At 34.5% G+C, this 17,357-nt stretch overlaps 1 protein-coding gene across 13 annotated transcripts in view; it reads left to right on the plus strand.

Moving 5' to 3' along the window:
* Positions 1–17,055, plus strand: part of NLGN1 (neuroligin 1) — a 762,859-nt gene extending 745,804 nt beyond the window's left edge. For 10 of the 13 annotated variants that reach the window (XM_074328041.1, XM_074328051.1, XM_074328067.1 and 7 more), the window contains 3 exons: positions 7,939–8,151; positions 11,511–12,300; positions 13,119–17,055. In XM_074328041.1, the coding sequence (XP_074184142.1) occupies positions 7,939–8,151; positions 11,511–12,300; positions 13,119–13,941 (1,826 nt within the window). In that variant the 3' untranslated portion in view covers positions 13,942–17,055. The remainder of the gene's footprint in view (positions 1–7,938; positions 8,152–11,510; positions 12,301–13,118) is intronic. The other 3 variants (XM_074328056.1, XM_074328075.1, XM_074328085.1) reach the window with 1 other exon arrangement.
* The last annotated feature ends 302 nt before the right edge of the window (positions 17,056–17,357 follow it).

Below are 17,357 nucleotides of genomic sequence, written 5' to 3' on the forward strand. Positions count from 1 at the left end.
AAAAATAGAAGAACAGTTTTTAATAAACAGGTGATAATGAAGAAAATTTAGTTGATTAGAACCGAAGCATTTTTACCCAATGTGTATTAAATCCTGCTGGGTGCCAAAATGCTATCTTTTAATAATGATAACTCTGTATGGTAGGGATTACTATTAACATGACTATTAGAAAACAGAGACTCATAGGGTCTAACTAACTGACTCACTCAGTAACTTGCTTATACCCCCAAGTTGTCCTACTAAATCTGGTTCTCTTTTTATAACACTAACTACTGAGACAAACTCAAATGCCTCTCAAATTATATGTCTTTGGAACAATAATCTGGGACAATATTCTGAGCCAGGCTGCTGGTCCATATGTCCTCTTCTGCTTTTAAGTAGGCCCTACCCAGTAGTTTTCAATTTTTTCCCTTTAAAAAAGGTTATTGCCACACATTCTATGTCTAAGAGCATTTCCCCCACAGATGGGCTGCTGAGAGGGTTATCTCATACATTCCTACTCCATTACTGCCATCAATGAAAGACACATAGAACTCTTTCATTTGGAAAGTTTGATTGTTGGTTCCCATGTAGTAACAGAATTGTAACATAGTAACGCCTGCCTTTATTCAGCAAACATGGGTAGAATGGCCATTTTGGAGTATTTTGGAGCAGGCCTGCAGTCTAGAGAAAATAAAGAATATGAACAAAGTATAGATACAATTTATAAATTACAAAGTAGACACACACCCATACCCATATTTACATTGCAATGGGAGCACATGAGAGAGACCAAAATATGCATTAGACGGTTAGAAATTTGTACAGTCTTTATAGTTGTTATCATTCCTGAAGCTACTATATGGTATAGTTCTGAACTATATAGTTCCAGAAGGCTTTTCTTATATGGTAGCCAGGCTCCCTCAATATCATGCTTTGAATTAAATTATGCATTTAAATCATTAGACACATAGCTGCATAATAAGAACAATTAGAAATGAATGATGTGGTTTACTTAAATAGCCTTTTTAAATGGGAGATTTCTCCTTTTTCACTTCTTTGTGAGAGCACTTATTCATAAAGCACAGGAATTTTGTCAGTTAGGATATCAGGTTTGTTGTCCAAATTCAAATAGACAAGAAATACACAACAGCCTACTTCAGGGAATGTTAGATAAGCTTTTACGATGCAGACCAATAAGAATGAGCATTTACAGCCTTAAGTTGGGGTAGAGAATAAAGGAGATGACATGGGAAAGCTGGGTCTGGGAGTTCCTTTTTCCCCAGTATCTTGGGTCATTCTTGGTAAGGGAATAGTGTACGTAATTCAAAACTAAGCAAATCAGGGCCTTTTTCTCTGTGTTACTATTTAGATTCAGAAGAAATGGTTAAAATAAGTATTTTAGTTCCATTTGGAAGGAGTCACAAATGTTGAAGTTGAATATAATATAGAAGAATCAGTCTCAGTTGTTTACCTTGGAGATGGTGAAAATATTGGGAATTTGGGGACTGTTGATCTCGCCCCTTGAACTTACAACAAGTCAAACAGTTATAATTCAACAAAGGATTCCCTGAACAAGACACAAACAAATCTGAGAGATCTGTACATCAAAACATATGAAGGTGGGCAAACCAGGGTGAACAAGAAAAGAGGGAACAACAAAACAGAGACGGATGCATGGACACAGCCTGGAGTTCACTGCCACTGACGCCACTCAGAGCTCACTGTGGTTCTGGGAAAGGGGAGGATACATGCTGCAGGTAAACTCTCTGTGGCCCCATGCTTTTCTGCTTGAGTGATCAACATATAATATAGCCAAACCCAGCGGTGGAGGCAGAGACCTCGGGGCAGAGACTGAATACAGAAGTGTGACAGCTGTGGTCTAGCAGCCCTCACTGCCAGGCAGAAAACAAAGCCACAGAGCCTGACCACCTCCCCTTCAGCATCCCAGAGTTCACAGCAGGCCCCAGAAAAAATTGTAGCAGTGTCAGGTTAAAGAGCAGAATATCTACAGTCCTGAGAACTGAAGAGACAGTTCCTGAGTGACAGACACACACTGCAGCCAGTCTAGTGACAAGGGTGCAGATATGGGGCGAGGCATCTGTGGTCTGGCAGTTGCCATTACTCAGAGGAGTACAAAGCCAAAAACACACCAGTGGCCTCTGCTAGCCCACCACACCTCCACCTTTGGGGGCTGGTTCTGGTGGCAACACCCAGGGCCCCTGAGGCAGTGCAGCTCTGCATCTGGCTGCATGGGTAGCACAGGGATTTTAGGGGCTCTAGTACCATATTCCACTAGAGGAATCCTGCCCTGAGACACAGGTGGCCTGGTCACAGAGGAGATGCCCATCTCCCCAGGGAACCTTCCACCATGAGAAGCCACAACAGCTCAAGAGAAAATAAAATGCTGTAGTGCTACCTACTGAAAAACAAAAGAAAGATCTCTTCATGTCAACCTGCTGCAGAACTCAGTCCTGTAGATGCCTAGGAAGAGAATAATCCATCAATTATAATGAACAACCAAGATAACAAGGCAGCTCAGAAAGAAATTTTAAAAATCTCCAGAAAATGAACTTAAAGACATGGAAATATGTGACATAAATGACAGTGAATTCAAGATTGCAGTTCTGAAAACACTCAAAGAGATGCAAGAAAATACAGATAGGTAGTTTAATGAATTCAAAAATAAAATCATACCAACCATATTCTCTGACTAGAATGTTTTGGAATGGAGACCAACTGCAAAAAGAAAATAAGAAAAAACACTAATATGTGGAGATTAAACATGCTACTAAAGAATGACTGGGTCAAAGAATAAATCAAAAGAGAGATCAAAAGATACACAGAGTCAAATGAGAATAAAAATATGAGGTGTGATTGAAAAATATGGTGAATGTTTAAATTTAAAAAATCATTACAGTAGAAGACACACTGACATTAAATCTCCTCAAATTACTTCCCCTTTCTTTGAACACATTTATCTCATAATTCTTCCACTTTCTGAAGCAGTTCTGGAAGTCTTCTTTCATGAGTGTCTTTACTTTATCCTCCATCATGACAACATTCTGTGTCACACATTGCTTCTGGTACAGCAATTTCTGTACCAGAAATATTATGGTGTGTGCTCATCCACCTTATTCGCTGGATCTGGCACTGTGTGACTTCTGGCTTTTCCCCAAAGTCAAAATGACCATGAAAGGAAAGAGTTTTGAATCTATTCAGGACAGCGAGGCAGCCATGACAGTGCAACTAAAGGTACTCATGAAAGAGGACTTCCTGAACTGCTTCAGAAAGTGTCAAGAACAACAGGATAAGTGTGTACAGAGTGAGGGGTTGTATTTTGAGGAGGATTAATGACAATGTGTCTATTACGATAATGTTTTTTATTTAAATATTCACCCTATTTTTTATCACACCTTGTACATCATATCAAAATTACTGGGGTGCTGTGAAAGCAGTAATAAGGGAAATTTAGATTGTTACAGGCCTATTTCAAGAAACAAGAAAAATCCCAAATAAATAACCTAGCATTACAGCTTAAAGAACTTGCAAAAGATCAATAAATGAAACACAAAATCATCAGAAGGAAAGAAGTAATAAAAATTAGAGCAGAATTAAATGAAATACAGAACAAAACAATAGAAAAAAAAACTAATGCAACAAAGAGGTGGTTCTTTGAAAAGATTTGTACAATTGACAAACCCCTAGCTAGACTCACTAAGGGAAAAAGAGAAGAGATACAAATTTTAAAAAAAATCAGAAATGAAAGAGAAGTTATGATGGACACCACAGAAACACAAAGGATCATCCAAGAATACTATGAAGGACAGTATGCCAACAAATTCAATAACCTAGAAGAAACAGAAAAAGTTCTTAGAAACATATAACCTTCTTAGACTAAATCATGAAGAACTGGAAAAGCTAAATAGACCAATAAAAAGTAAGGTAATTGAAACATCCAAAACTTCCCCAAAAGCAAAAACCCAGGACCAGATGGCTTCACTAGTGAAGTCTACCAAACCTTCAAAGATAATTTAATACCTGTCCTCCTCAAACTCTTCCAAAAAATTGAAGAAGAGGCAATACTTCCTTACTCATTTCATAAGACCAACATTACCCTGATAACAAAACCTGGTAAGGGTAACACCAAAAAAGAAAACTACAGACTAATACCTCTGATGAGTACAGATGCAAAAACCTAAACAAGACACTAGCAAATCTAATACATTAAAAAGATTATACATCACAATCAAATAAGATTCATTCCAGGTGCACAAGGATGGTTCAACATATGCAAATCAATCAGTGTGATACACCACATAAAATAAAGGATATACATTATATGATCATATCAATAAGTGAAGAAAAAGCATTTGACAAGATATAATATCCATTTATGATTAAAACACTTAATAAAATGGGTGTAGAAGAAAAGTACCTCAACATAATAAAAGCCATATACAATAAACCCTGAGCTAATATCATACTTAACGGTGAAGAACTGAAAGCTTTCCCTCTATGATCAGGAACAATCATAGTGATGGCCCCCTGCCATCACCATTATTCAACATAGTATTGGAAGTTTTAGCCAGAATAATCAGGTAAGAGAAAGAAATAAAAGGCATCCAAATTGGAAATGAAGAAATAAAATTGTCACTCTTTGTTGATGACATGATTCTTTATATAGAAAACCACCAAAAATTATTAGAAAGAATAAACACAGTCAAGTTGCAGGATACAAAATCAATGTACAAAAATCTATTGCATTCCTATATACTAACAATGAAATTTCAAAAAAAAAGAAAGAAAGAAATGAAAAAAAATTCCTTCTGCAATTGCAGCAAAAAGAATAAAATACATAGGAATACATTTAACAAAGGATGTGAAGGACCTATACATTGAAAACTTAAGACATTATTAAAAGAAATTGAAGAAGGCACAGAGAAATGGAAATAAATTCTATAGTGATAGATTGGAAGAATTGATATAGCTAAAATGGCCATATTACCCAAAGTAATATACAGATTTAATACAATCACCATCAAAATCCCAGTGACATTTTTTAAAGATAGAACAAAAAAATCATCAGATTTGTATGGAATTACAAAAGACCCAAATAACCAAAGCAATCCTGAGAAAAAAGAACAATGCCAGAGGTATTACATTCCCTGACTTCAATTTTTACTACAAAGTGACAATAATCAAAACAGCATAGTATTGGCAAAACACAGACACACAGACCAATGGAACAGAATTGAGAACCCAGAAATAAGCCTACACATATATGGTCAGATAATTTTCGACAAAGGAGCCAAAAAACATGCAATGGAGAAAAAAAAGCCTCTTCAATAAATGGTGCTGAGAAAATTTGAAAGCCAAGTACAAATGAATAAAACTAGACTGCTATCTGTCACCATATACCAAAATTAAACAAAATCAATCCAAGACCTATATATAAGACCTGAAGCAATAAATTGCTTAGAAGAAAGCATAGATACCAAATTAATGGACCTTGGGTTCAGAGGGGATTTCATGAATTTGGTCTCAAGGCAAGGGAAGAAAAAGCAAAAATAACTGAGTGGAACTATATCAAAACAAAACTTCTGCATAGCAAAAGAAAGCATCAAAAAACAAAGAGGCAACCAACCAAATGGGAGAAGATATTTGCAAATGACACTTCCAATAAAGGGCTAGTATCCAAAGGAATTCATACAATTCAACAAGAAAAAAATGCAATTAAAAAAATGGGCAGAGGTCCTCCCAAGAAGACATACAAACGCCCAACAGATATATGAAAAAATGATCCACTTCACTAGCTCTTAGGGAAATACAAATCAAAAACACAATGAGATACCACCTCACACCTATTAGAATGGCTATTATCAACAAGACAAGTAATAACAAGTGTTGGAGAGGCTGTGGAGAAAAAAGAACCCTCATACATTGCTGGTGGGAATATAAATTTGTACAGCCACTATGGAAACACTGGAGATTCCTCAAAAAATTAAGAATTACCATATGGCCCAGCAATCCTTCTCCTAGGTATCAACCTAAAGAAATGTAAAAAACATTTATCCATAAGACATATGTACCCCCAAGTTCATTGCATCATTATTCATGGGGGCCAAGACTTGGAAACAACAAAAGTGTCCTTCAGTAGACAATTGGATAAAGATGTGGTACATATGTACAATGGAATATTACTCGGCCACAATAAAAAATGAAATACTGCCAATTGCAACGATATTGATGGATCTTGAGATTATCATGCTAAGCAAAATAAGTCAGACAGCAAAAGTCGAGAAACATGATTTCACTCATATGTGGGATATAAAACTAAAAGCAAAAATGAATAAGACAAACAAAAACTCATAGGCACAGACAACAGTTTTGTGGTTACCAGGCGGTAAGGGGGGAGGGAGGGTATTAGAAGAGGATAATGGGGTCAAATATATTGTCATAGAGAACTGACTCTGAGTGGAGAACACACAATTGCAATAAGTTGATGATATACTAAGAAATGTACACTTGAAGCCTATATAATTTTACTAACTGATATCACCCCAATAAATGTAATAAATTAAAAAAATAATGTATAGGTGCAGTGTAATTGGTAGTTGCCTACTGTTTCAGTTATATAATTGAAACATCTTTAAAATGCCTTTTTTCAACACTTAGGAAAATTTATGTGGAAAGTCTTTTTGACAATCTTTTATGATCAATAAACTTACTGTCTTGAAAAAAAATCTATTGACAGCGAAATGAATGAATATGTTCAAAGTATTATTAAAGTAATATCTTCGACTCTTCTCTCTACAACTTCCATATACGGTAAGTTCTTCTTAATGTCGTCTATAGGTTCTTCGACTTTAAGCAAAGTGACGTATAATGAAACCAATTTTACCAAATGCTAATTGATATAAACAGGAGTTCAGTTCCTATGGCATCTCATCATTATGATGAAATGACATTGCATGAAACAGTGTTATTCAAGAACCTGCTGCATTAGAAAGTCATTCAGCTCTTATTGCCACAGTTGTGTTTTTTTTTTCTATCTCCTTTTTTCAATTGCCTTTGCCACGTTGTCAGTTCAGATCCCTATAAACCCTAACTCCATCCTTTCTATTGTGCAACATATGTTTCCCTTCATTTTCAGATTCACTATAAAGCAGAGCTTTAAACATTCCAAAAACATGAGTCAGAACTTATCAAAAATCTTCAATTATTCTACATAGTTTCTAATTGCGCAAATCTCCTCAGTTTAGCATTTAAGGTATTCTAAAATGTGGTTTCCAATTGCCTCTAACACAGTGATTCTTTCTTAACCATGGACCATCATTGATTGAAAAAAAAACAACAAAAAACACATGTATATACACATACAGGTAAAGAGTTGCGTATCGTTTTATGCACAAATTTTAGAAAAATATACATGTTCTCCACCCTCACATCCTGCCATTCTGCTACACATACCTTAAATTCCAACCATATTAGACCATTAGCAACCTGAGGACTGACACAGTGTTTTATGCAAAAGCACATTCTCATATGCCCCATAACACTATCCCAAATACCTCCACCAAGTAACTTGGCCTCTAGAATGTCTCTCCTGAGATCTTTCAGAACGCTTTCATTCTCTTTATTTGCCCCCTGTTACCTATTACATGGATAACTTGGGGAAGATAAATGCCATTTTTTTCAGATTTTAGTCTCTACTGTTCTCTCTAAGGTAAATTATTCTATTCTGGTGGGATATATATATATATATATATATATATATATATATATATATATATATATTTTTTTTTTTTTTTTTTTTTTTTTTTTTTTTTTTTTTACTAAAGAACTTGTACTTACCTTGATGAACACAGGCTTCAGTTGTGTTTAAATTTAGTGCCTATTTGATTCATGTCAACTCAAAAGGGTGTTCTAAGGTGTCTTTTTATTTCTGTTTTCCAGGTTTCTTGAGCACAGGGGATCAGGCTGCAAAAGGAAACTATGGACTCCTTGATCTCATACAGGCTTTGAGATGGACTAGTGAGAACATTGGATTCTTTGGTGGTGACCCCTTAAGAATCACTGTTTTTGGATCTGGCGCTGGGGGTTCTTGTGTCAATCTGCTGACTTTATCCCATTATTCTGAAGGTAACCGTTGGAGCAATTCAACCAAAGGTATTATGCAGGTTGCAAATTTTGACAATTTTGGTGTCTGCATGCCACCACCATCAGTAGTATGTGATGCTCTGTATATATTTCTCTGTTCAAACTAAGTGTTAGGCTGAACTCAATAACTGTTTAAAATTTTGTTTCTTCAGCTTTTGTATGCATGTTTAGATTTTTGTCGAACTCTTTTGTCTCCTGTAGTAAGGATGCCCTTTCAAGCACACTTCTGCATAGTTAGCATTACCATTACTTTTATTTTCTCCGAAGGGTGATTTTTAGGAAAATCAAAGATGTTCACAGCTCTGTCATCTCTGTTTATTCAGTAATCAAAATCAAAGACAAGGTTTTTTTGATGCAAGGATTGTCTATAACCTATATTCAAGACAATAGACATTTAAAATCACTTGCTAATAAGAAGGAAGCAGTTATAAGCTGGTTTGCCTGGAAATGAGATTTTCACTTGTCTGAGTAGAGAATGGATATTTTATTATTTTGCATGCATGATCCAAAATTGTCAAAGCATCAAGGTCACTACTAGAGTTTTTTATTAAAAAGAAAAATAAGTTTGAATTTGTGCTTTTTTTCTATTTTCAACTTCAAGAGTGTCACCTCCTGTTCCCCACCCAAAGCTTGGCAAAGCTTAGAGCTCTGAGGCTGCTTAAACTTATGAGATATTTTTCTTGTTTCCATTTTCTGGCCTTGATACCCTTTTTCCAAAGCGCCTAATCAATCAAGGCTTATCATGTTGTTTTTCAAGGACTCCCGTTTTACCGTGAGTTTAGTCACCCATTCAAATGACATATATTAACTTGAAATAATGACAAAAACAGAAGTGTTTTGTTGAAGTCTGCAAATGCAGATACTTTCTCTGCATTATACATACATAAGAGATAGGAAGCTAGAGAATATGTATCAACCTAGGCCATCATATATTTTCTGCTTGTTTTATTGTCATTTTATATATATTAAGAAAGTATACACTGTTCATGAAACGTCTTAATTTGTAAGAGTGTGTTTTATGATATAAGCACCAGATATTTGTTTTGGTATCAAAATGCATTAATGTGGAATTTCAAAATAACAGCCAGGAATTAAATGAATATATATACTTGGAGAATCATATATTATTATAGATATAATTTGTAGACATAATTTTTATAATTTCTCATTTATGTTAGTAAACTTCTAATTCAAGATGACAGAATGGCACATATGAGAACATTTCTAATTGTGTAGAGATTTTGGTCTGAAATTAAATGGCTTATTTTGAAATAACAAACTTTTTTTTTTTTAACTGAACAGATTAGATTATTTTAGCCTAAGTAGTACAGTAATGCCAATGTTTATCTAGGTTAATATTAGACCATCTATTCAGACTTTTTAGGGTCATTTTATCTCTAATTTTATTTACTCTTATATTTTCCAAAACGTTATGTAAATGTAAGGTGAAAACCAAAGCCAGTTTCAGCCAGTATGAAACTAGATTTCAATAAAGAGATGAATCAGTTGGTTCATCGACTAGCATTGCTCTTTGTCAGTCGATGAGTAGCAAATGGCTATGCAAATAGTTAAAAATATATCATTCTGTCACCCTCTTTAAGGTTTGTTCTTGCTTGGCCATACAAATAGACTTATGTTTGGTCTAATCCTAAGCTTATCTCCACATACGAAGCTGACCAGGAGATGCTCAGATGTCTTAAAATCATTGGGCTAATTCTATCTCTAGTGCAAACATAGACTTTAAAGTCTGTAAACTCTCCAGGGCTGCAGCAGTGCTCAGGCCTGTATCTACCTGGAGCCAACCACTACTTGCATATACATAACAAGCATTCTCATTAATGATAAAATATATGGTTTTCTCAACACCATCTCAGACTATATTTAGTGATGTATATTTTCCCGAAAATCTTTTCTTGTATATTTAGTTAATGTCATTGAGCCCCTGAAATTAGAAAGAATATTATAGAAATCATCAGGGTTATTTTAATTGTAAATTTTTAAATTAGTATGTTATTTCCTTGAGCAAGTGTTGACAAACATGTAGACTATATAATTGTTTAATTATCTATATTTATATCATTCACTCTACCATATTTGCTCTAGCAAACTAAAAGCATGTTCATAAAGATGTCAAAAACCAAAACAAATTTAAAGAAGTAATGTTTGACTTTTTGAATATTTTTAGAATTATCCAAGAACATATTACAGACTGAATTTTTAATACATATTCATGGTTGGAGAAAAATCTAAAACTTTGCTTGTAATTCAGACACTGCTTTAGCACCTTTGTGAGAACTGTTCTTATCACATTAACAGATGTGAATAACTGAGCATGTGTTTAAATAACCAAACTATAAAGCTGTCTTTGTAAATTGATAACAAATGTAATTTTTAAAAAAGAAAATAGAAACATTATATTTTTAAAGCAAGGATTTTATTTGAAAATACCTTAATGAGTAGATAAAGTGCATTTATAAATTTCAATGGCATGCAGCTCTAATCATACTGCATATGGGACCATAATTCATAATTCTTAAACGCAATTAAGTGAAAAGCAGTGGACCATACAATTTTCATCTTTCATCTTTTATGATAAAATGTAGCAGTGCACATTCAACACTGGAAAAAGTTAAATCACTTCCCACTAAATCCTTCTGCTGATGTATTTTTCTTTAACCTAGCGAAAACACTTCAAATGTTATATCTTCTTCTGAAAGATGAATATTCAGCATACTATGTCTGACATGAAGAGCTGGGAAAGAGTATGTCTAAAGTGATGCTCTGTTTTGTGTGCCTTCAGGGCCATCCCCAGGGTATTAACAAACCCCCAACCCCAGTAGTTGTGTGAGCTCTCAACAATTCATTTGAAAATAAAACCTAATTAAAACGAACATACAGAGACATTTTGAAGGAAGATACATGCAGTAAAATTGAGGGAAATATCCTCATAAGACAACACAGAACCTGATGAAGAGTTAAAGGGGAGAGAGTTGACCCCATCTAGTTAGCTATGATGATAACATAGCTGTTTACATGCAAAGCCAAAACATACTTGGTGCTTTTTGCCACTGGTATGGACACGCCCTCTTCCTTTCCTTACTGCCTTTTTGAGACACTGCACAATTTATATTTCTTGATCGCTAAAGTGGTTGTCACTCAAAGCAGAAGACTTTGTCCACCTCTCTGATTCGTTATACCCTGGGGATGACTTTATGTATCTTCTCTTAAGCAAAAATGTCTCTATCTCCCTTTTCTCGAGTTGTATCTGGGTTTTTTTATACACACGTCTAAAATATCTAATGTTATTGTTTTACCACAACATTATTAATATCAAAGGTCACCTGAAACTTTCTGTTGTTTTCCCATAGGACTTTTTCAACGAGCAATAGCTCAAAGTGGAACAGCCCTTTCCAGCTGGGCTGTTAGTTTCCAACCTGCAAAATATGCTAGAATGTTGGCCACAAAAGTTGGTTGCAATGTTTCAGATACAGTAGAGTTAGTGGAATGCCTACAGAAGAAGCCTTACAAAGAACTTGTTGACCAAGATATTCAACCAGCACGATACCACATAGCCTTTGGACCTGTGATTGATGGTGATGTAATACCAGATGATCCTCAGATATTGATGGAGCAAGGAGAGTTTCTCAACTATGATATAATGTTAGGAGTTAATCAAGGAGAAGGATTAAAATTTGTTGAAAATATAGTAGATAGTGATGATGGTATATCAGCTAGTGATTTTGACTTTGCTGTTTCCAATTTTGTTGATAATTTATATGGATATCCAGAAGGAAAAGATGTTTTGAGAGAAACCATTAAATTCATGTACACTGACTGGGCTGACCGTCATAACCCTGAAACCAGAAGGAAGACATTATTGGCTTTGTTTACAGACCATCAGTGGGTGGCACCAGCTGTAGCTACAGCAGATCTTCACTCAAATTTTGGTTCGCCTACATATTTCTATGCCTTTTACCATCATTGCCAAACAGATCAGGTTCCAGCTTGGGCTGATGCAGCTCATGGAGATGAGGTTCCCTACGTACTAGGAATCCCCATGATTGGACCTACAGAGTTATTTCCTTGCAATTTCTCCAAAAATGATGTGATGCTGAGTGCAGTTGTAATGACATACTGGACAAATTTTGCTAAAACTGGGTATGTACTTAAGGAATAAAGTTTCCTATAACTTAATAGAAATATCCTTTTAAGCATTGAAAAATAATGCACATTTTGTGTCCAAATGATTTAATAGATTGATACTAGAAATACATTAAGTTCCTTTTTTTCCCCAAAATGATATAGTATGGTATTTCAAAAATCATTGCTTTATTAGTTCTTACTTTCTGGAAGTTTATTAAGAAAGGTTTATACTTCTATTGCATTACTCAACAGTAAAATTTATTTCGGTATTTTAATTGCACAGGACTTATTGTTATTCAATAGTGACAAATATTATTTTATAGTGATTTCCAATTTACAGTGCTGTATGCCTTTTGATCCTCCCAACTCCCTTGTTAGGAGGACAGGTCAAGTACTGTTAATTCTATTTTGTGAGAATGGACCTGAGGCTACAAGAGCCGCATATAAATATTCATATGTCTAGTATGCAGCAGTACTAGGACTCAGATCCTCACCTGCCAATTCCAAACCCTGTCTTTTCCACTATTTCACACTGCCTCTGCTAATTTACCTGTGAGACAATACATAGGTATATGAATTTTAAAATCTTTGGGTAGAGAGCAGGCAATCTCTAAATGGACAGAGAGAACAAGAACATGAGGTTTACTTGCATTACATTATCTCGATCTGACAACCTACCTGCAATGCTATTTATATTTCTAAATTGACCCAAGTTGTAAAAACACAATCTAAAGCCTTGTTGAATTACCTCTTCAATTAGATGTTAAACTAGTATTACTTCTATTAAGAGAGTAAAAGAAGTTTGTTCTCATAATTGCTTTTTTCTTTCCTAGTGACCCAAATCAACCAGTCCCTCAAGATACAAAATTTATCCATACCAAACCCAACCGTTTTGAAGAAGTAGCATGGACCAGATATTCCCAGAAAGATCAACTTTATCTTCATATTGGATTAAAACCAAGAGTTAAAGAACATTACAGAGCCAATAAGGTAAACCTGTGGTTGGAGCTGGTACCTCATCTGCATAATCTCAATGACATTTCTCAGTATACCTCGACAACAACTAAAGTGCCATCAACTGACATCACTTTCAGACCTACGAGAAAAAATTCTGTACCTGTCACATCAGCCTTTCCCACTGCCAAGCAGGATGATCCCAAACAACAACCGAGTCCATTCTCAGTAGATCAAAGGGACTATTCAACAGAGCTGAGCGTCACTATAGCAGTTGGAGCATCACTGCTGTTTCTGAACATCTTGGCCTTTGCAGCCCTGTACTACAAAAAGGATAAGAGGAGACATGATGTTCATAGGAGATGCAGCCCTCAGCGTACCACAACCAACGATCTGACCCATGCACAAGAAGAGGAAATCATGTCCCTCCAAATGAAGCACACTGATTTGGATCATGAATGTGAGTCTATCCATCCACATGAGGTGGTTCTTCGGACCGCCTGTCCCCCAGATTACACACTAGCTATGAGGAGGTCACCTGATGATGTTCCCTTAATGACACCCAACACCATTACAATGATTCCCAACACTATACCAGGGATTCAACCCTTACACACATTCAATACTTTTACTGGAGGACAGAACAATACTCTGCCCCATCCCCATCCCCACCCCCATTCACATTCAACAACCAGGGTATAGCCAGATAAGAGAAACAAACTCTATTTTTTGATGGATTGCAGTAAAAGATTACTGAAGATTCCTTGGCTTTCAACCTACAAGACTCTTACTATTTAAATAAGGAGGAACATTATGTGAATATACATATCAAGAACTTTGGGGGTTTTGAAAAAAACGAATTGTACATATATACACAAATCAACTCTAAAAATGAATTTCAATTGCTTGAAGCAATTGTTCTGAATGATACTTTTCATTCACATTCAAGAATTAATTTTTGAAGATTTATGTTACATAATGGAATTAGGCATGTGGAACACCAAACAGGAAAGAACTTTGTCTGAAATATAAAAAATAAAAATGAAAAACCAACCATGAATATGCACAAGGGACACACCAATGGAATGTCAGATAATTTTCACCAGTTTTTATTTGGAGCTGTTTTATTGTGTAGACCATATTTACATATTTGGATAAGTACACAAAGCACCAATGCTGTTAATGGCCTTAGCAGAGGCTCATGCTGAAATTTGCCAGTAAAACAAAGAAGTTTAAAGACTGGCAGGTACAACATTATCACATAAGTGCTGTCAGTATAAAGTGGTGGGGATAAAGGAAACTGGATATTTTTAGCACGATGTGCATGATAATTTATATGCTTGGTGGCTGTGCTGCTGATTAAGCCGTAATTAAAATTCTTCTCATCCCATTGGATTTTTTAATAGAAGCTTCCTCCATCAATTGGCAGACCCTAAAGAAGATTTTAAGGGGCAAAAGTAATTACAATTAAATAATTCACAGTAGTTTTGATAATAGAAGGAATTAGTTATTAAAGATATTTGAAAAAAATCTATAGGTATAGTGGTGAATACTCGCTGATATGAATCCCAGAAAAAAATTTTTTTTCTGTGTTTTCTATGTTCTTTTCGTTCCCATCTAAATAATTTATAGAAAGATAACCCTAATTGGATGTGTTATGGAATCTATAATTTTCTGTGGTTTTTGTTACTCTGTATTTTATTCCTTTTGGTAAGGTGAAGTGTGTCCAAAGAGTTACTTGCAACAGTCTTTTATGATATGAGGATGCCCCCAAATTACCACTCTGGTTACAGTTCTCAGTTAATTGATTTACTCATGTTGCATGACAAAAATGTTTACTAATAATAATTCAATATAAAGTTATGTCCGTCCTCACATACTTACCTTTTTCACTGAGGTTCATTCACTGGAATTTACTCGCGCAATCTCAGTAGAGTACAATGTAGAATGTAGGGGAGTCAACACCTGGAGGATTTTAGTCTTACACGTATGTGTGATTTTAAATGAGTATTCTAAGACCTTGGAAAACTCTTCATCCCCCTGTTGTTTACCAGTAACAGTATATCACAGACCTTTCCAAATGTTTGTATATGTAATCAGATGTACATTTATATTAAAAAAAATGAGATGGACTTAAGAGCACATCCTGATAAATACTTTCTCTCTTACCTGTACTATATTTCTATTAGACTAAAGTTATGTGATTTTTTTTTACATTTTTTCAGATGACTAGCAATTTTGATAGTTTGTAAGATAATGCAAAGAACTTTCTCTGACAAACTAACTGCAGTAACAGAAACCTTTCTTTTCAGTTACTCTTTTTCAAGAATGAAAGCTTATTATACAAAAAAAAAATTGTATACTACTTGATGGAAACAACTTTGTACATCTTGGCCACATCACTGGTCATTGCGTGAAATAAAGATAATCTGGATAATGACTATTAGTCCAATGCTAAGAAACATGATCTTTGCTCATTAAAGAGCTAAAATGTTTATTGCTGTTTTGTCTTTTTTTGAAAAAAACAACAACAAAAAAAACACAACAGAAACATGACTGTCTCAGAGTCATTTTTCTAGACCAGTAGGATTTTTGAAGACCTAGAGGTAACTAACATAGAAAACACAGCACGTATTTATAGGCAAGTCTCATCTAAGATGAAACTGATGAAGCTTTAATATTATGAGTTTATAAGCCCAGGGACTTAGGAAAAATATCAGCTCTGTATTTTTAAATACCTCTTGTGCGAAAGTATTGTAGAAATAAAATGTGCCAATTGTTTTCAGTCAAAAACACAGGTTCCAATTCTGGTCAGTGAGGAAAAGGTCTATTGGAAATAAATGTGTGATATTTCATGGAATGAGAATAGTGACATCCATAATATAAAGATGATTGAACTATCATAAAGTAACGGATAGAGAGTTATCTTTCTAAGAGAATTTAAAAATGCTGAGCAAGACATTAAGCTGACACTAAAATATAAAATCTATTTCATGGAATTCCTTTGCCCATATTTCCCCCTCTCAATTATTAATTGTCAGTAAATGTAGATCCTGCTCCATAACTTCAAATAAAAATCTGTTAGAAGCAAAAAGTCTTCAAATCCAGAACAGTCTACGTGCAGTTTTTGCCCGATTTGGTTATACTTTTAAACTGTGAACTGCCAATGTAAACCAATAAAAAGAATTGTTTACCATCTGAAATATTGTTTAATCAAAAAAACTGTTTTTTATTATATCTATTAAACAAAAGATAAAAACAGAAATAGAAATGATAACAAAATAAGGTATGAATGGAATCTGTCATATGCATTACTTCACTTAACGAAACAAAACGTTCTATTTTAGTGATAGCCACATTTATATCTATCTATCCCTCTGTTGATCTAATCTTATCTGTCAATAAATATGCCTATCTATACCATAACTGACATCTATATTAATTTCAGGAAATGATTTAGAAAGACAAAGTGCAAAGCCTTATTCTTTTTTTCTAAATTAATGTAGTATCAACTTTGTGGAAGATAAAGCAGTTCTAGGTTTTATTACTGTTCCTAAGTCGTGATAAAGTCATTGTGAATGAGTGTTAGTCACTAGTTTTATAATTAAAGCAGCCAGTTTTCTGAATGTAAAATGTCCTACAATAAACAGAACATTAAGAACTGTTTTTAAAGCTGAAACATAATTTTTAAATGCAAGAAATATTTTGAATATTGTTATTAAATTTTAACCAAAATGTTTGAAATGTATTTATTTAGATAATTATTTTCTTTAGAAAAATGTGAGTCACAAAATTAAAATAATATTTTTGGCATTACTTATTCATTCAAATTTTCTTGCTTCACATTAAATTGTAAATATTCAAAGTTGCTTAAAATTTATACAAACATTAAGCCAAAACGGACTTAACTATTTTGCTGTCATGTAAAATCGTTGCCAAGTATCATCAACAGATTGATGTTGTTGTAGAATTATGGGCTCAGAAATACAGGTGACAGATTTCATAGTTTTAAATTTCTATTGAATATGTTGACTATGAACAAAATCCAGTTGAGTACCACAAATGTATCACGAGGTTCATCATTACCTCCATGGAAATTAGAAAGTCATTTGCTAATG

Source organism: Rhinolophus sinicus, linkage group LG01 (genome assembly GCF_036562045.2).
Source record: "Rhinolophus sinicus isolate RSC01 linkage group LG01, ASM3656204v1, whole genome shotgun sequence".
NCBI lineage: Eukaryota > Metazoa > Chordata > Mammalia > Chiroptera > Rhinolophidae > Rhinolophus > Rhinolophus sinicus.